This window comes from Acanthopagrus latus, chromosome 23 (genome assembly GCF_904848185.1).
Source record: "Acanthopagrus latus isolate v.2019 chromosome 23, fAcaLat1.1, whole genome shotgun sequence".
Lineage (NCBI taxonomy): Eukaryota > Metazoa > Chordata > Actinopteri > Spariformes > Sparidae > Acanthopagrus > Acanthopagrus latus.
This window is the reverse complement of record NC_051061.1, coordinates 19,818,087-19,838,097: the sequence shown is the minus strand read 5'-3', so window position 1 is coordinate 19,838,097 and position 20,011 is coordinate 19,818,087. Positions and strand designations below refer to the sequence as shown.

Sequence of the window (20,011 nt, the reverse complement as noted above, 5' to 3'; positions counted from 1 at the left end):
GAATGGCATCACACTTGCCAGTATTCGACTGGCAGAAACAACACCCATGCTGTCGGCCAAAAAGAGCTCCTATGCTGTGAAGTTACTGTTGGACTAGTAAGAATTCACTTATCCATTGTTGTCAATCGTAAATTAAAATTGTGGAGTGATGTGATCTGAGGAAAGGTAAATCTAATGGAACAAAGTGTGTGTCATTTTTAAACTTATGAGTCAGTTTTTAAAAGGTGACTATCCTCCACCATCTCTCAGAAGCTTTTAAAGCTTTTGCTCTCGAGAAATCTTCAAACTAAATTTGTTTAGCAAGCCAAGACTCAGTTATGAAAGATTCAAATGATGCCGAATGGAAGGCTGATCTCACTGTATTCAATGGCCTGTGGTTTGGTTAATGAGGTCTCTTCATGAGCCATAATAAAAGTTCATCACCAAACAAGGACTCTGGAACTTTACAATTGAACCTTGTCAACGTGAAATCTGTGAGCTACAATCCCAGTCTAAGAAAAGGAACTATCATAATATTCCCCTTATCCCACAGGCACTGCGTTAGTTTTTATTATTGACCTACACTTCTATCCACATTTATTCACTCTACTACCCTAAATGTGGAGCAGGAGCTCTGGGCTACAGATTGATATCACGCAACCATTTTCATCACCTTGCAATGACACATTTCTACCTGTCTATGATGAACTTGAAACAAATGGGTCATTTTAGAATGAAGTATTTTGAGGAATTGGGGTTGGTTTTATTATGTAATATGAACTGCAACATGAACTCAATAATTTCATGACATTCACCTGGAGCCTCCCCGGGCTTACGTGCTGAATTTGCCCTTGATTGTTTTCCAAATATTAAAGGATTCCTCTGAAGACATATAAGATGAGCAATAGTTTTAATTGAGCTTCAGAGAAAAACAAGTGTTCCTTGAAAATGCTGATAAAACAGCAGGAAATTTGTACTGAAAGGTGCTTGGTTCTGGCTGTTGCCCTGAATAATCAGTGTCCTTCTCCTATCACAAGAACAGTTCACTGTTCATAGTGGATGAAGTGGATGGGGGGCAGAACTGACCTGGATAAAGTTAGGCAGAGTAGAGCATGTCACTGTTTGTCCTGGATTCCTCATATTCCTGTTTTTCTGGGTATGTGTAATTTGCTCTTCCCTAAAGAAATATACCATTTAAGTAACAATGCACAGAATTAGCCATTTTGCTCTCATGAGGAGCTGGCATTGTTGTTCTTGAACAGTTGCTTCTCTTGCTGTTCGTGAAAACCCAAACCAGGCCTGTAGCTGCTAGTAGTTCTCATAGGACGCTGACGGTCTGAATCATCGTGGTTCAGCCACAAGCACATAGCTTGTGGCCTCACAAGTAAAGTGTAGCCCAGCCTAGTTCAGCCTAGCTCCTTTTTTGGCAGGTTAAAAACAGTAAGGGATTTCCACAAGGAATTATTTAATTCTTCTTCTAGTTCTTCTTGTTCATTCTAGTAGTGCCACGTTGATTAGATATGGCTGAGATGTCAAACTTTTCAACAAAGCCATATCAAGAAAAAAGAAAAAAAGAGGATTGTTTTGTATGGTTTCACTAAGGAAGATGACAAGAGGCCCTGAAAGACCTCCACTCTCATTTCAAAACCCGCAATAAACAAATTAAGAAGACATTTCAAAAATATGCTGATCTACAGGTGCAGTGGCCCAGTAAAGGTACATTTTTGGAGTGATGGCTCATGATATCTCAAGATTTCTAAACATACAGAATATGCACACCAAGAAGATCAGCAGTAGTCTTTAAATTAAGTGTTCATTAAACATCATCTGATGTGCACGATCTACAGAGTGTATAACTGAAACGAATGGAAAAACAACCTAAATCAGGTGTGTCTACTATATAAGTTCCACTCTGCCCCACAGTTAAACCACACATTCAAAATGTCAGCATCATGTCAAAGACATGACACGAGCTTGACACATCCATTTGACGTTGCAAAACCATAATATGTCATCAGACTTTGACAGAATATTTACTGAGTTTACCTCAGCTCATCCGACTGCTATGTATAAATTTGTTTCCTGTTTGGTCCAGATATATGAAGTTGTAAATGACACTGCCTCCAGAATAGAATCATTCTTTAACTTGGACACAGCTGCACAGGAAAATTAAACACTTGGCCTTCAAAATGACAATCAATTGAAGTATAGAGCATCTGAAGAGCAGGGCTACTTCATACAAACGGTGCTACTAACAAAGCAAATCAATATAAGACCCTGTCCTTGTACTCCTCGGCCCTTTTTGGAATAGAAAAGTGCAGAATAACTACACCAATGATTGCATCTTTCAATTGATGTGTGTGCTTGTCATGCTAATGCCACATGACATAAATAAATGAATGAGGGAACTAAAAGAGGTTATGGCTTTTCTGAGTTTCTCCTGAGATTGAGCAGCTGTTTTTCTTTCTCCCTCTGAATTGGATCCAGGTCTCCTCCACCACTCAAAGCCTGGAGGCTAGGCTAACAGACTTTGGTGTGTGTTGTTTGAGTGTATGAGGTATCCTTCACCTGTCCTCTACCACACTTTAGAAGCTAACAATGTCTGTTCAAGTTTACTCAGCAAATTAAAGTTTTAGAAAGTTCTATCAATGTCAGTGAATCCGCTGGGCAAACCTTCACAGGACAGGAGGACGGAAGAAAACACTGAAAGTGTTTCAATGGCGGTTCAATAAAGCAAAATAAGAAGGAAGATTTTCTTTCACAGCCAACAAATTTGCATTTGTACTAAAATTGAACATTTTGAAAAGACCCGAACCGACTTCCTGGAAGAGTCTGTTCTTTATTCACCCAGAGATGCAACACTGTAAACCTACACAGTAACGACTTTTATTAAGGTCTTTGTAACAGCTTTTAATATTCGATATGTAATAATGCCCTTATAATTCAACTAACCTCATGTGGTGCTCATTATCATGTGTTAATAAGTCTATTTAGACTCATTGTGAGAGTATAAGATATTTCTAATTTGAAAAAAATGTTAAGAGTTTAGGGACTGCTTGGGAACATTACTAAAGACCTCATGAGTTTCAGCAAATATGTTATTATAACATTACAAACACATTAGAGTTAAATTTGCTTTTCTATAATGTCAGTTCTGAACCTTCACTATGTTTTTTTGTTGCTTTTTAAGAGCCATACAAACTGTAAATAGTTATCTATTCTTTTCTTTTCTTTCTAATCAAGAACAAAGAACAACGTTAAAAACAATACTGTATATTTTAAAAGTGTTCTTAAAATTGCCAATCATATATCATCATGTTTGAATTTTATGGATGGCACAGGATTTGGCAGCGGCAGCAGCTCACACATCCAACTGGCAATAATCGAATGGCCTAATTGGGTCATCAGCTGCAATGATTTGCTCTGGTCACAATGATCACAATCAATTATGAAACAGGGGCTGAGTTCCTTCCAGATGTCGAGACAAAGCCGATGGATTCTCTCTCCTCCTAGAAAGCAGCGAGTCGACTGTGAGCTCCGAGTGTTATTAATAGCCACTGCAGGGGTGTTGAGGGTCTTTGGCTGTCAAAGGGGTGAGGTAGCACCAGGGTTCAGAGCAGCGCTGAACCACCACCAGCACCTCGATGGGTGAAACACTACTGAACAACCCTGTTATAAAACTGTCTTTCTCAAACAAGACACGTTTTTCCTTGTTTAGTTTTAAATTACTGTGAAGGGATCACAGTCCAATAATCTGCCAGTGGATGGCAGTGTTGACTGAGCCTGTTGTCAGTCAGTGTAAAGTTAGTTACTTACCTTTCCTCACTTGGTTGGAGAGGCTGGGTTGTTCACATAATAGGCCTGTGTAGGGACAAAGAAAAACATTTTTGTTCAATTACGCGTCTCCAATTAGCTAATAGCAGCGAATGAGAAAAGAGCTCCATCCTTTCACCTTTCTTAGTGAGATGTGTGGGCCTGGTTAAAGTAACAGTCAAGGGAAAAGTTATGCCTGTATGTAGCACTATGCACCATGTCATGTACAACAGATGAGACACACAGCAGGGTCCTCCAGTGGCCCACTGCAACAGCACTGGAGGATTCATCTGCTACCTTGGCTTTTTGTCGATTTCAGGGTTAACTCACCCTGAGGTTCAGTTTACTACATCCAGCGGCTGGCTTTTATGTTCTTATTTGAGGATCAATTATGAGTGTACAGTGGTGTTCGGGTGGTGCTACAAAAAACAGCAGGTAATACCTACGATCCTTTCAGCACTGGGTTATCTAACAGTGGTTTATTCCAGAAAAGGTAACTGGAATAGTCGAATGGTTTCAAAGTAAAATAAGCTCTGACCGTAAACTGTGTACAAGTACTTGGATAGCGTCCTAAACAAAGACTGAAACTAAACATGAGAGTCTGCCTCAAAATCCTACTTTTAAAAGGTCGACTGATGGATTTTAACCTCCACAAGAACAACAAACATTCTTATTTTTTGAGTGTCAGTACTTAAATGTAGCACTAAGTAACTTAACAGACCCAACACAGCAACATCTGAATCTACCTTGGGACCCATTATGCACAGTTTACGTATTAATAGAGCCTTATACTTTGTACTGGGCTTCCTGTGTATTATATGTCAAGAGTTCCCTGACATTTATTTGCAGAGCAGTAGAGCGAAGGACACATTATGATGGGATTCAACACCGATCAGCATGCATCCATCCAATTTAGATTGGCATCATGCCTTTCAGGCCTGTTCTCCGCTGCTGAGGAAGCACAAAACTTATCCAGAATTATTTGAGGAAATCATCCTCCCAGAAGCGAGACACAGCCCAGTTAGGCATTTACAGCCACAGCAGCAGGCTCTGTTACTCACCATGAAGACACCTCTCCTCTACTCAGGAAGCACACAGCACCTGACAAACCTGGAAACCTTTGTGTCTGATTGAGTGCTAAGGAAAGAGCCAATTAGAGGTGTTTGTCAGGGGAGCAACAATCATGAAACAACTCACTGTGGCCGCCATTCTGTTGCAATTTTAGGGCTGAAACAGCAGTAAAAACTGCAGTGTTTTTCCCTGTTTGTATAATGACTTGATTTTTATTCTATGAAAAAAAAAAAAACCTCCCCTTCAATTGTTGATATATTGTGGTCTTTAGTCATAAAGGGGCATCAGAGCAACAGCCCTAATTGCTCTAGTGTTAAAACTGAAGTTATTATAAATCTAATCTTAAAATGATCTGCTTATCACTTCTGGTCATACTCTATTTAGCATGAAACAAACAGTTTCCTTTAGAAGGTTAAGAGAGCCCTTTAGTGACAAAGGACATGAAGAGCTGTTGGGCTTAGCTGTGGCAACAGAGCAGCAGTGCTCTCTGCTGGCAAGAGAAAACAAAAAAATAAGAGAGGCTTCATTAGGTACATATAATATCACATGCATATATTACACGCAAATATATATTTTTAAAGTGTCTTAGCTCTTGGTATGTGATATAAATGTCTTTCATCACAAAAATAATTAATTTACTGCTATGGGAAAACAGAAGCAACTTGAATACCACTCAAATGTCAAATTTGTGCCAAATGTATTATTCAGTTGTCATATATATATATATATACACACAACATAAAATCTGTTCAATTAAAAATGTCCTACACATTTAAAAATATTGATTTTACATGTTATATTCAAAAGGCAATGAAATACAATTCAATCTATCTGTGTAAACTACTTCTCAAATAAACACTACTGTTTTCACTTCATTATAAAATTAAAATATTTACTAAATGATTTGCCTGGCAAACTGAATGTAAGGATGCGCCGTGCATCATGTACCCTGACTACAGCAGATTTGATTTAGACATGTTGCAAGCTTTAAAGCTTATATTCGACATGATAGTTAGCTAGTCAGTCAATGAAATTCATGTGCAAGCTCAGTGTTATCTGGATTTGGTTGTCCTTTAGAACACGACCAGTTCATGGTTGCCTAAAAAAATCAAGATACCATGAAAAAGAGTAAACACAAAGTTAGTCATTACAATCATTGATGTGATTAGGAAATGGACCTCTGGAACTGACCTTAACCTGCACTGTGAAATAAGTGAATGAAACAGCCTCTTGAGTACAGCATTGTGCAGTCAGGTTCATGCGGTTGATTTTATCCAAATATAAAAAGGAAGTATGGCAGTGTCAGTGAATGTTTAATATGAGGTACACTTCCAGTTTGAGGTAAGAAGTTAAACAGGCCAACAATTTTGCCCTATATTACCCCATATGAAATGCTCATTTCTTAAAAAGGTGAGGTACAGGTTCAAAATGAAAGGTCATAAACTCAGTAAAAAGTTTAGTGCACTGGGTTCATCTTATCTCTTTATCATGGTGTATCAGTTCAAATATAAAAGCAAATACAATCTGTAAAAGGACCCTGACTTCAATAAATACCACAGTCCACTTACACTGAGTCCCTTATCAGGCTGACAATGCAGTAAATGTGAGATATGTTAAGAGTCATTAATCTACATGTACATATAAGTCTATACATTTCAATCAAGTAGAGAAACGTCTGAACTAGTCACGCTACTATAAAACAAAATAAGAAGTCAGGTCAGTACATGACAAATTATTTTGAAGCATTTAGCGCAAGTCTAATGGCCATGCATGGGTTAATGTACATATTCAGCACTCTTGACTTTGGAAAAAAAAAAAAAGCTTTTGGAGGATTGCCAGACTCCATTCTGCATACAAACATCTGCACAAGGTTCAGTCATGCAGTATTTCACAGCCTGTCTACCATAAATCAAGACCTCTCACATTTAAGGTAAGCAATATGATTTTCACCTTAAGGCATGTCTGAAAAGAAGAGCAATTATAAAAATAGAAAGGCATGACATTTTGTCGCATTTTGCATTCTTCTGAGTATTAATGCTTTTGTGTTAATAATTTATCCACAGCTGGTATGCAAACCATTGTGTTGCTGGTGTTGTGGGTACTGGGGACATCACTGGTGTTGCCAGACCCCGACACAGCAGGGGAGAAATCGACTGAAGAGCCTATTCCATGCTCTAAGGCATGCACCTGTTTGCATGATGACTACAGCTTGGAGCTCAACATGTACTGCAGTGCTCGGAACTTCACTCAAGTCCCATCTGACATGCCCCCGTCTGCTCATTCTCTCTGGCTGGATGGCAACTTGTTCACCTCAATCCCAGCAATGGCTTTTAAGGATCTTACTAACTTGGACTTCCTGAATCTGCAGAGTGGTCAGCTGGTGACACTTGACCCTCAGGCTTTTAAAGGACTTAGGATGCTTGCACACATTCACCTTGAGCGAAATCGCCTGCGGGTGTTACCAGGTACAGTCTTTCAGAATACACCTAACCTTGCCTCACTTAGTCTGCATAACAACCAGCTTGTTCGCATTGAGGAAAGACTGTTTGCGGGACTCTCACACATGTGGCTTCTCAACCTAGGGAGGAACTCAATCGCAGTTTTACCTGAGACAGCTTTCCATGACCTGCAAGGTCTACGAGAGCTTGTTCTTGCAGGGAACAGACTTGCCTACTTACAGCCACAGCTTTTCCAAAATCTTGTTGAGCTCAAAGAGTTGGATCTGACTGGAAATCAACTCAAGGTCATCAAAGCAAATGTGTTTGTTAAACTCACTAAACTGCAAAAGCTTTACCTGGCACAGAATCAGATTGTGACAGTGGTACCCAGAGCCTTTGGAGGCATGAAGTCGCTAAGATGGCTGGATCTCACTAATAACAGACTGACTTCCCTCTTTGATGACACATTCTATGGCCTGCACAGTCTTCATGTGCTGCGTCTTTCCAACAACTCACTCACTGGAATTAAGCCCAGGACTTTCCGTGATCTGCCATACTTAGAGGAGCTCCGACTCAGCTACAACAAGATTCGAGCCCTGGGAGAAAGGATCTTTGAAGGGCTTGGTCATCTGGAGGTCCTAGAACTAGAGCACAACCAAGTGCAGGAGGCACAAGTGGGTAGTTTCACAGGGCTTTCTCATGTGGCGGTCATCAACTTGTCTGGAAGCTGCTTCCACAGTCTGCCTGACCAAGTGTTCAAAGGTCTGCCAAAGCTACACAGCCTTCATCTGGATAGAGGTTGCCTTACAAGGATCACAGCCCAAGCTTTTAATGGACTCTCTAGTCTACGCAGGCTTTTCTTGCAGCACAACAACATCTCTGTGGTGGAACGCCAGAGCTTTGTCGACCTGGTAGGCCTACTGGGACTGGATTTGAGTTTCAACAAGTTGGAGGTTCTCACAACCCATACATTCTCTGGCCTCAAGAATTTGGAGTACTTGCTGTTGTCCAACAATGAATGTCGACAATTTCTGCAGAATGGCACAGCGCAGCTGCTCCCTAGGCTGCGCTATCTCGACCTGAGAGCAAATGCCTTGACAAACATGGTCCCTGATTTCCCAGAGACTATGGAAAAACTTTTGCTCTCTGGGAACCGATGGAAATGTGACTGCAGTGCTCTCCCACTCAGAAACTACAGCTTGAGGAATCTGTTGGTGATACCACGGCAAGTGGAGACCCACGCGGAGGGTGAAGAGCCTGACACAACTATCACCATATACAACAACATTACATGCACCAGCCCACCACGTCTAGCTGGTCAGGACCTGCGGGATATTGACAATGAACACTTCCAAAGCTGTTCATAAAAAAGGCGTGTTTAGCAGGTCGGTTGGTGATGTTTAAATGTACATTCATTCATCATCTGATTTCAAGATTTTAATTGTGATCGATAATTGGAGGTTTCTGTTTTCTCTCGCGGATAAATTGTTGTCATCTGTAGCCATAACATAGAATGTTTTAAAAAATATTTGAGGGATGCTATGATTTTCATCATCTTCATCTCTAAAAAGGCTCTAAACTACAGATGATACATTGTCACCTATCTGCAAAAAAGGGGGCATTTGACAGAATCCACAACAAATGCTTTTCAATAATTAAGTTTATCTTGACATTAGAGGGCAACGTGTACGGCACAGACCTGCATTTAACCACTCTGGGATTTTTTACCAGATGAGGTTGCTTGATATGGAGGCCAGGAGATTAAAAAAAGAAAAAGAAAAAAAAAAAAGAAAAAAAAAAACTTGAAATGTGATGCATTCAAATTCACTAATACATTTTTAAAAAATGTTGATATATTTTAAAGTTTATTGTTTGTCTATAAAAAACCTGGACTTCCTTGCATGACAAATTTCTTTCTTTGACAGAACTTTCATTGCTGTGCTTGTGAGCATTTTGAGGCAATAAAAATGAGAATAGAGGACATAAATTGTACTTCTGGGACCCCATAAACTAAAGGCAAAAATAAACAACAATAAAAACAGATAATTAAAAAACTGAAATGGTATCATTTTTGAGTTTAAGCTATTAAGCTGTGAGTCACAATTGAGTTAATCTTTTATGTGGCTGGGCTGGTTGAACAAATGGTTGGCAAAAACGACAGGCAGGATTGGATATCTGTACTGCTCAGACACTGAAATGTCTTCAAGTGTGTTGTACATGTGTGTATCATTTGGTGTATCAAAAAGCCATGTTTGTTACTTGAAAAAGAAAATACTGTACACACATACAGTGCAATAAATCTTTTAAAATCTCTCTGTATTTACTTTTCTGAAATTGTTCCTTTATGGTTACACACAAAATTAACTTTCTATATCCAGGGGATGGATTACTTATCTGCACACCAGTGATTTATAAAGGCCTACACAGCACCATGTCTATTAACCCTGCTGGGAAAAACAGCCTTGCCCAGCACCAAAACACAACATATGCTGGTGATAATTCATTAGCAAGACCAACATATGATGTGTTTTGTTGCTGGTTTTGGTGTTGGTCTATGCTGTTTCTTTCAGCAGGGATATTAGCAGAATGGGAAAGTTTACTTTCATTAAAAACTATATTAAAATATATGCCTTGATAGTGACCTAAGTCATCCATGTTAATCTAACCTTTCTGGCAAATGGTTTACTCTTCACAGTTGACACAGCACCTGCAGTGAATAAAACATCAACATTTAGCGCCATAGCTAGCTAGCTAGCTAGCTAACGTTAGCTCAAGTTAGCACTACTAGTTTAGCACACTTCTCAACAAGCCAAGTTTTCGTAATGGATTTACTGATATCTATACATGGTTACAAGGTTATATTTGAGCAGACTACCGAGCTGAACCTACCTCACATATGTCCATTTCACACACTCCTAAGTCACAGCAGAAGCCCGGTGGACTAACTGTTAAAAGTTTGTTGTTTGGTTTGTCATTTAAGCAACTAAACTAGTCGCGCAGATTTCTGACAGCACATGAACGCGACATTGTTGACGAAGGACACGTGCCACTCAGAGTAGCTTCCTGTTGCCAAGGGTAACCAAGGAACCTCAAATCATCAACTGCGGCACAAAAACAGCAAAGTTAGCTCCATGACAAACATATTTAACTCACTCGAAGGCCTGCTGCTGTCCGCTCGGAATGGACATGAATCATTCGTCGTGCTGGGATTCAATTCTGGAGAGGGCAAAACCACAAATACCGACCATCGACTCTGATTCTTCATTTGTATGTATTGTATTGTAAAACACGCTAACGTCTCCTAACTGATGCCACATAACTTTATTTACTAACGCAAATAACTCAAAATAATGGTTCATATTTACGTTACAGTCCGATAATGAGGAGATAGTCACCTTATATCAGAGACCAGCTGGTCTTTCCCTGAAGGTCCCCGAAGACTTTGAGAGTTTCTCACTGGATGATGATGAACTAGAGGTAAGTTAATGCAGTGGACGTGAACCAAACATTAACACATACAACAACAACAGCAGCAACAACAACAAAAACTACATAAGGACGTCAAACAAGGAGAAAGTAAATATATTTACACAACATAAGATGAAAATGAAATAGAGAAAAATAAAGTAAGTAGGCAGACAGATGGGTTCATATAATATAGATAAACACAGACATCGTTAGACAGAGGATTCAGGGTAAAAGTTTTTGAAATTACAAAGAAATCTGTCACATTTTTGTTTTTGTTATTAACTTAAGTGATTTAGCAGTGATTTAAGTTCTAAAAGAAAAAGTGAACATTTGGGAAACGATCAAGGGAAACTCAGTTTGTGAGTACAAACAGTTGCATATAGTATGGTGAAGTTGATCACCTAATTATGAGTGCTGTCATCTGGTTTATTATAGTACCAAACAATATCTTTAAGGTTAAGAGAGTAGAAAAAATTAGCAGGCTCAAAAAATGTATATTCTGAAGTCTGTCCAGAATGTTTTGAATATTTCACAGTCTACAGAAAAGGAGGGAAGAGATTGTTTTTATACTTTATATTTACAAAAGGTGCAAGATATCCACATCTGTGAACTTAGGAACAAGACAGTTAGCTGTTGTGCTTCCTGAGCCCAGTCCTAGCATTTATGAAGTGCCTGCAATGTCAGAACGTCTGATTAAACAGCTCCTGATTTATTCACTCAGGAGCTGTTGAGCCCTGAAACACAGACCTGCTGGTCAGAGGAGACTTGCAGCCAGAGTGTGAAGTTGGATGATGATGAAATTGTAGAAGCCCCCACTGCAACTCAGCGGTGTACACGACATTGTGATGCTGATGTGAAAAATATGCACTTTTTGCACTTTTTTTCCCTGTCATGTCCTGTTCATCTTTAAAGGCAAATGTTTGTGAGAGAGATAGTGTGGAGTTGAACGGAGCCGAGAAAAATCCAAAGTCTGAGGAGCGTTTTCCTGTTCTGTCATTTGCGGTGAGTTGGGAAAAGTAAGCAAAAAAACGGTTAGGGATACTTGCCAGTTAAATGTCCTCTAGGTACTATGCCTTCTTATCAAAAACACTGGTTTCAGAGGCTTGACCAGTGGGATTTGGATGATGTTCTCCGAAATCTGAATGAGCGTGGGCTGTCTCTGCACCAACATGTGTCAGTTGAGTCTTCAACAACACATGCAGGTAAGTAATGGTAACACATGCCCTTGCAGTTGTCTTGAGGTAATGTATTTGATAGTTTAGATTACTAATTTTATATCTTGTCTTATAGTTTCAACGTATTTTTTTGTTTTCACAGATGGTGACAAGAACAGGTCCCAGGCTGATATAATGGAGAGACTAGTTGCTCTCTGTAACAGCCAGTCATCTAAGCTTGTGTCAGAGCCTGTGAAAGGTCCAAACCACACCAGGTAACTCATATCGCTGCTAAGGTTTTTTGACCACATCAGTTGCATAATGACAACATTTGATTTTTCATGCAGGCAGAATAATGTAAGGAACAAATCGTCGGTGGGGATGGCAGCAGAGTTGCAGCGGAGCAACCAGGAATCTCCCACTGTTCATATTGACCTGCGTTGTCCTGATCCTTCAATAAAACCACAGAGAACATCCCCAAATCTTTCATCAGCGCGCAGGTCACCAGCCAAACACAACAGCCACCAGGAAACACCACCTGCAAAGAAACCCAATCTTAAAGTACATACTGTACCACAGATGGAAGACAGGTACACAAAGTATATCCTGCTTTAGAAAAACATTTGTCACGCTTCAGCCCAGCACTTTTTGTTCCAGTTCGTATTGTCATTTATCTTCTTCCAGGGAAGTGACTGGAAAGAGTATGCTGCTTCAGAAAACAAGGGAGATGAACAGAAGTGGGAAAGAATATCCCTATAAACATACAAATCCTCGGTATCCAGTGATAGAGAATGAAGCAGAAGAGCTGAAACTAAAGCCACCCCAGCCTGTAGAATCTGCTGGCAGCCATGAGTCGGACCATCTGTCAGAAGATAAACACTCTTCACATGTACAGTTTGAGTACAATAGGCCCAAAATGGAAAGCCCACCGATACCTCAGCAAAGTACAATCAAAGAACCAAAGCAGCAGAGGTATGTATTTTCTTCTTTTCTTCTCTTCTGACAAAAATGATGGGCAAATATTTTAATCATGGCAGTGTTTTTGTTGGTAATAGACAGAGACAACGAGACAAACCGACGTTAAAACGTGAACAACACCAGCAAATTCTTGAGGAACTGGAAAAACATCGTCCAACCAAATCTGTCAACCAGGAGCAGCCAGCTGCAGAGAGAACAGATGTTCTTTATGATTTTGTAAGTGCGACAAAACTCACAGCAGCACCTAAAAAATGGCCAGCACTTATTATGACTTGTTTGTTTTTTTCCAGGAAGCATCTCATCTACAGTCAATCAGCACTCTACCAGCCGATATTGAAAGTAAGCAGTGTATGCTACTGATCATTGACCTCTGCAGTCCTGGTATGGTCCTCTCCAGGGTTAATGGCAAGAGGAGGAAACATCTGTATCCAGCTGCTACTAAATCACACATCTACAACACTTTAGTGGCTTGGTTTCTGTCTTTGGTTAGTAAAAAGTGGCTTTTTTTCTGTTTTTCTAATGAAAAGCATAGTTTGTTATTTGTAAAGCTGAGTTCATGCTTCCCCACGAAAGCATCATTTGTTGATGTGTATTAGGTTGGTCCAGACCAATGTCACGATGAAGATGAGGCTGGTGCAGAGGTCCCATTCTGGGTTGCAGGACTTCAGCAACTGTGGACAGAGGAGGGATTAGCTTTGCATGTTTTAGCTGTGGCTCGTCGCTGTTATACACCAGTGGTGAATATGAAAAAAAAGAAGAAAAAAAACACTTAAAGCTTTACAATGTCTGATGATCTGAGCTGAGGCTGTTCTTTCTGTTTGTTTTGTAGAAAAGGGACAGACACATCCACCCACCTTTCCACACCCATGTGTGGAGGTTCCTCTCTGAGACCTCACTCACCCGAATTGCTGGAAGAAAAGACTCGCTCGACCAACGGGCCTCTGCCTCACCCACCCATCTGCCCTCTACCTGTTTAAACCGTTTCATCACAGCTATTTCCAAAAAGGAGGTGCGTTTACATTAATTTTCAAGCCCTCAGATGATTTTGCATTCTGTTGACTGTATTCTGTTGCCTTGGCCTTGTGTTTCAGGTAATAGAGAGGACATTTGGTCTCAGTCCAGGGTTTTATTGGCAGACTGTGGAAACTCAAGAGTGTGCCTGTGAGGGGAGAGAGACCACACTAGAACCGCACACAGAGGTGAGCATGTTGTCCTTCAAAAGTCTATTTTGCTAACCCCCCTTTTTTTTAGATTTATTTTCTCCTTTGCTTTTGCTGAATCAGGGCCCTAGCGATAAATGTGGAGTGCCTGACTATTTGTCACAGTTCCTCTCATTTCCTGTTGTAGGTATCAGTCGCTCTGTTTTGCAGAGCTTTCTTCCTAAGTCCCCTCAAAACACACAACACCCTCCAGCATGTTCTCGTCTCAGGACTCGATGTGTGTGGTCTGCGGCTCCTTTATCCACCACAGGAGTTCCTGACTGACAGTGCTGGTAAGACATAACTAAAGCCATCTGCTCATAAAAAACTAAATAACCCTCCTCCTGGCTCATTGGTCTGGAGTACATCCTTGATCCAACTGTGGCCGAGGGCCTTTGAAAGTGTTGAGTAAAAATAGTCTTTAAAAAAACTCTCCCTCTGATTCTCAGGTCCTGTGCCAGTCATCCAGAGAAATGCTGAGACCTGGCAGCCTATACTTGCCTTTGCTGTTCGTGGCCCTCATGCCCACTCAGTTTTGAAAGATTTAACACGTTCCTTAGAGCCTCTGCTAACCAAAAAGATAGATACAGCATCTCTCAGTCCTCCTCACTGCATAAGTCAACAACCTCCACTCTGCTGCTCCCCGCAACTGGCCACTCAAGTCCACAGGGAGCTGTGCTTATGGTTTTCAGGAAGATGTCATGTAGTTGCCGAGAATCACGATCAGCTCCTGAATAGGTTTGTCATTCGACAGTGTGATATTTTGTACATTGTGTATAAGCTGTTCTTTGTAAATTTCTCAATTTAGATTAGAAGATTTTGACCAAATGTCAGATGGATTAAAAAAAAAGTTTTATTATATACATTTTTTTAAAGTGATCGAACTGTAAATGTAAATCATCAGAACATAAAAACTGACACCTATCAAAGAGTTAATTTTCATATATATATTTATTCATAGTTGTATTTTATATATACATGCTAAAGCGTGGTCCCTTTATTAATGTTGTACATTAAAATCAGCCACCCTCACTTTTGTTTGTAGAGTTCTACCTTCAGTTGAGGGAGTCAGAGGCAGCCTGTTCAGCAGATCACCTTCCTTTCTGTGTGCAACAACAAAAGGTACTGGGACTCAACAAGGAGCCAAATCCGTCACTTGGGGGAAAACTGGCTTGTGTCCACATTTCATTTTCAACTTTCATTTTTTCTGTCCTGAGGGAAATTTTGTTTGAGGCGGGGATAAAAGATTTTTGCTTCAGTGGAGCCGCTAATCCTCCTCTCCCCTCTGCATAGCTGACTTACTCCTAGTGGTGTCGCCTGTCGTGCCTCCATGTTGCTACGGCCAGGTTTTGGCTGTTTGCGAACGCAGAGGCTTCAGTCTGATGGGGCTGCAGAGGTTGAAGCTGCGGAGACATGGAGCTGCAGTCCTCGGACTCACTAACGACCAGGTAGAGCCACAAGATACTCAGTCAGATACGGCGTGTAGAAAAATATATACATATATAATATATATCATTACAGTTGACTGATTAATGAAATTATATTTTACATGTTGAAGGGAATTTCACCATTTGCCAAAGACATTTGGTTGTGATAATCAGTAGAGATTCTACTGAAGACTTTATGATAGTGGAACAACTAGTTGCCACTGTGATCTTGCAATTCTAACTCTTGGCGGTGTTTTTTTTAACCGAATCACAGATTTCTCCTTGTACTGTAGTTTTAATCATATTCTTGAAGCTTGTGATTTTGTCTTCTCTAGGCCTCTGTGTTCTGCAGTCCACATGCTGTGACCCTGGATCAGGAGGAGCTGCAGCTGCCCTCTCTCTGCCTGGTGTTGTTACTGAGGAAGGAAAATGCAATGCTTCACACCTTTAGTCTGCCAGCAGGTCTGAGTTCCATCTCAAGTTATGTCCACAGCACAAATCATCTCCACAAATGACATGAAAAGTCTGTTTAATAATGTGGAAAGGCCGTCACATTTTTTCTTTGTCAGTAAAAATAATCCGCCATGTTGTTTCAGCTCTAATGAGAGAATTTATGGTGCGAAAGCTTCTTGGCTGCATCCACCCCAGACTTGATGGTGCTCACGCTGTAGAGCCGCGTTTCTGGTTTCACACAGTGTCTTACAGCAAAAACCTGCACAACATTTTTGGTAAGTCATCAGTAATCTGTGTCAGTAAAGATTATAGTAGATGCTCATCTGCTGTGCCCCTTTCACACTGGACACAAAACCCACCAACATCTGCTCACGTCTTGCTATTTTCTTAATAGGAAAAGGTACTCTGCATTAATTCCCATATCTAATAAAGCTGCAGTGGTTACAGGTTTTTATCAGCTCCAGCTCCACAACACGACACCCGAGTGGACACTCACTTCTGCTCTTCTTCTATTACTGTTCATTTCTCAGTTAGGTGTATGTGGGCCGTGCCAGATCCCTCCAGTGTGATCTTGTCCCATCATCAGCGCTCATCCATCTCTAACATGAAGCAGGTGGTGATTTTGACCTTGTGTGGGAAGGACATGAGCCAAGGCCTGAGCCTCCTACACAGAGTGCTGACAGAAGGGCCAGAAGGTGGGTGACGTTCAGCATTATTTCTAAGAGAACAGCCTGCCCCGCGCTTTGAAACTGGAGGCAGCAGTGAACAAACAAAATACACTGACAAATACACAAAGCAGCCTACACAGTTTAATGAATGACTAAATTAGTGTGTATTCAAGTGAATGATTTCATTAGAATTCTCCCAACTCACACCCCCTCCTTGTTTAGAAATGATTGCAATGTTTTTTTTAAATGTATATTTTCAAGGTGACAAACAACACGCCGGATTCGAGCTGCTTGGCCTGAAGTGTCTGCCTGCTTTAACCCGACTTCAAGCTCAGGAGCTGAGTCCATACGAGGTGGGAGAGCAGCTCTGTCACAACAGCGTGGACAGCCTGATGTCCTCTCCCGTCCTCGTGTGCGCTCTTAGACGGGTGGATGCATTTGCTTCGCTGAGGAAGCTCCTGCCACACGATTATCCTGGCAACCTCAGTGTCCTGATGTCCCCCACACCAGAAGTAGCTTTTAGACAAGCCTCCCTTTTCTTCTATGAGCATGAGATGATTCCTGGTAGGTTTGCTGAATGCTGTATAAAACATGCATCCCTCTCTCTTAAGATGCTCCAGTTTGAAATGTCCGAGACTATCAGATGTAGTATGTAAAGGAAAAGCTCTGTATCGTAGTTTACCAGAGGAGTATTTTTCTTTAGCGTAGTAACTAAATGGATACACTCCAGACTGACTCTGCACACTCTGTTGTCTGGGATAAAAGATCTGCATGTTTTCAAATCACAAATCAGAACACAGATACTCAGTGTAAATCTGAGTGTCTAATATATTTAATGTACTTCGTATTGTGTTTGTGTTGAGTAACAGTGCCAAGCAATCCTTCTGTTCAGGTCCACAGATGCTCACTATGTGCCTGTTCAAGCCAAGAACCTGGAATCACATTTTGGCTAAAATAGTCAGCAAACTCCATCTGAGTGGCCTGACTGTGGTGGGCCTGCGTGTGGTGACCCTGGACAGAGGCAACGCTGCCTCACTACTGCCTGCAGAAAGTGTAACTGAGAAAGAATTTTGCATTGAAAAATTAGATTTTCCTTATACCAATGTAAGCCTTGACACAGACTTGTGTGCAGGACCCCTCATACTTGAAGGCCAGTGTGGAGTACCTATGCTCTGGTTCCTCATTGGTTCTCTGCCTTGAGGGGGAGAATGTTGTGAAGGCGCTCCTGGACGTGCTGGGTCAAGAAGACTCAACCCTGCGGACAACCTGTTCTGGCACAGCTCATTCATTCAGTGTCATGTATGGTGAGTGCCCTGTACTGCACACTAGCACACATGCTACTACAAATAGACTTGTCTTGCCTTATCTAACCGTATGTTTGAAATGTTGGTAACCAATGTTACAGGATCAGGATCGAATCAGGAAGCAATCGCGGATGTGAAAAGGTTTTTTCCAGAGGGGCTCTGCTGTATTCAGAGCAGCACCATGAGACAGGAGCAGGTATGCCAGTCACACAAAGGACGTGTTACTTGAATTGTGCTTCTGACTGATAAACACCAGATATTTAGTGTTTGTGATTTGCTTTTCAGATACTCAGTATGTGTTCAGACCGTTTAGCCTCGGTGGAGCGTGAACAGAGCTGCACACTGGCCCCTGTGGCCCAGGAAAGACGGTCAACTTCAGGACTTAAAGAAGGTTCACACATTTGTCCATTTTTTATTTTCATAAATCTACATTTATGTTTATTTATGAACTTTGATTGGAGCAGTGCTTTAAATTCTGCAGAACTAGGCCAATTATATTCAAGTTGCATTAGTAGTGTAGCCATAGTCATGTAGTGAGAGTATTGTTATTCTGTTTCAATTCACTTCTAACTCAGACAGCATTGAGTGCTGCATGGTTCAATCATTTATTAAAGCCAGATCTGTCCTTTTGAATTACTTAATCATTTATTGTGACTTTGGCAGTACTCCTCTGTAATGATGTTGAAATAAGACTCAGTTCCAGATGACCTTTGTAAGCCATGCAGAAAACAACATGTTCTGTTTTGCTTGTTTACTGGTACCAGGGTCCCTGATACACAGTGCTCTCTGGCAGACAACCTGTCTGCTGATACCGTTAAATACTCCACCCCTCAGCCAGGTGCCGTCCCAGCTGGACATGCTGGAGCAGCTGCTGAGGTCAGGCTGCCATCTGGTGGCAGGGAGGATGACCATCCTGGATAATGAGCAGTGCAAACATATCGCTCAGACACTGAAAGCGTCAGCCAAAGACAATGAGAGGGTGAGACGTCAGGTTTTAATAGACTTTTGCTTAAGAGTTAACTTTGGAACACATGAAGCAGTCAGCTGTTGATCTCCCTGCCCTTTGTGTCATTAAAGATGGCTCATCTTTCCGCTGCACCCTGTCTCATCATGGCTCTGCAGGGGGACACGATTGTGACCTGCTTCACCTCGATGCTTGAAAGGTATAGAAAACTCATATCTATTATGCAAACATGTATTTACTTATTAATAACCTTTTCCATTTCTATACACTCTTCATTACACCAGCATTTTCAAGAAACGGTCAGACCTACAAAAAGTGGGGAAAATGATCATCTACCCTGAGAGCGAGGAAGAGGTACATCATGAATACACCTCTGTTGTTACTTCCAAGGCCTTTATTTATTCTTAACAGTTGCACATAAACTGTGTATTTAGCTGCTGCTTTGGGGTTTGTTGTGTCGTTGTGAAATGTTTTGTTGTTTATTGATTCAACTTATTGCAATTCTCTTCTCTAGGCCAATCAACTGATATGCTACTTATTTGATGCCTTGTCTCCTGAGAGCCATCATATCATTGTGCCATGAGGTACAAATGGATGCACAGGCACGTTTCCCAATGATCAAACTCCATCTGTTGCCATTTTCTTAATGTGTTTACTCTGAAAAATTAGAGTTCCAATTGCTCAGGAAAGACTTGTTTTAGACATTTTTCAATTCACTGTGATGTAATAAATATATTTCTATTTCCTAAGAATCACGTTTCCCCTTCCCTGGTGACCTTTGAGGCATATGCAGTATTTTCAGAACTTTACTCTGTAAGTTGTGTTTGAGACAAAGAGTAGTCACACACTTCAGATGAAAAATTATTTTAATTCTCAAGATGATAAAAATAATTTTGTGAACTCTGTAAACCATTGCATAACTGTAGTGTAACAATTTAACAAGTGTTAACAAACTAGTAATACACTACAGAAAATATGCAGTACACAATCCTCAATGTAGAAAAGAAAAATCTAGTATTCTAAGACTTGCACCTATTTTTGTGTTCACAACACAAAAAATATCAATATACCAACAGAATAATTTCTACAGTTATC

The 20,011-nt window shown here is 40.7% G+C and overlaps 3 protein-coding genes across 7 annotated transcripts in view; 2 read left to right on the top strand and 1 right to left on the bottom strand.

The window, feature by feature from the left end:
• mrtfbb (myocardin related transcription factor Bb) overlaps positions 1-10,326 on the bottom strand; it is a 67,961-nt gene extending 57,635 nt beyond the window's left edge. For 3 of the 5 annotated variants that reach the window (XM_037090000.1, XM_037090003.1, XM_037090005.1), the window contains exons 1-3: positions 10,191-10,313; positions 9,968-10,008; positions 3,796-3,840 (exon numbers count right to left, since the gene is read on the bottom strand). The gene's annotated coding sequence lies outside the window, so the exon portion shown is untranslated. Of the gene's footprint in view, positions 1-3,795; positions 3,841-9,967; positions 10,009-10,190 lie in introns of all 5 variants that reach the window. The other 2 variants (XM_037090001.1, XM_037090006.1) reach the window with 1 other exon arrangement.
• Positions 6,698-9,614, top strand: igfals (insulin-like growth factor binding protein, acid labile subunit). Its single transcript, XM_037090010.1, has 2 exons — positions 6,698-6,793; positions 6,927-9,614. The coding sequence occupies exon 2, from the start codon at positions 6,932-6,934 to the stop codon at positions 8,666-8,668; it is 1,737 nt and encodes a 578-aa protein (XP_036945905.1). The 5' UTR covers positions 6,698-6,793; positions 6,927-6,931; the 3' UTR covers positions 8,669-9,614.
• Positions 10,327-10,358: 32 nt separating the features above from the next.
• Positions 10,359-19,668, top strand: LOC119014644. Its single transcript, XM_037089999.1, has 28 exons — positions 10,359-10,568; positions 10,674-10,778; positions 11,682-11,771; positions 11,869-11,971; positions 12,087-12,198; positions 12,271-12,513; positions 12,608-12,895; positions 12,979-13,117; positions 13,192-13,386; positions 13,498-13,638; positions 13,731-13,910; positions 13,993-14,100; positions 14,249-14,393; positions 14,550-14,838; positions 15,146-15,222; positions 15,394-15,548; positions 15,863-15,989; positions 16,124-16,255; positions 16,511-16,675; positions 16,910-17,212; positions 17,541-17,701; positions 17,781-17,952; positions 18,054-18,148; positions 18,238-18,343; positions 18,717-18,931; positions 19,030-19,115; positions 19,201-19,270; positions 19,431-19,668. The coding sequence occupies exons 1-28, from the start codon at positions 10,482-10,484 to the stop codon at positions 19,497-19,499; spliced, it is 4,158 nt and encodes a 1,385-aa protein (XP_036945894.1). The 5' UTR covers positions 10,359-10,481; the 3' UTR covers positions 19,500-19,668.
• Positions 19,669-20,011: the final 343 nt, after the last annotated feature.

Excerpts from the sequence above, each read along its gene's own strand:
- igfals (XM_037090010.1), top strand. The coding sequence starts at position 6,932 with ATGCAAACCATTGTGTTGCTGGTGTTGTGGGTACTGGGGACATCACTG.
- LOC119014644 (XM_037089999.1), top strand. The coding sequence starts at position 10,482 with ATGGACATGAATCATTCGTCGTGCTGGGATTCAATTCTGGAGAGGGCA. Across the intron at positions 11,972-12,086 it reads GTCTTCAACAACACATGCAG|ATGGTGACAAGAACAGGTCC; the intron begins GTAAGTAATGGT and ends TTGTTTTCACAG. Across the intron at positions 13,387-13,497 it reads TGGCTTGGTTTCTGTCTTTG|GTTGGTCCAGACCAATGTCA; the intron begins GTTAGTAAAAAG and ends GATGTGTATTAG.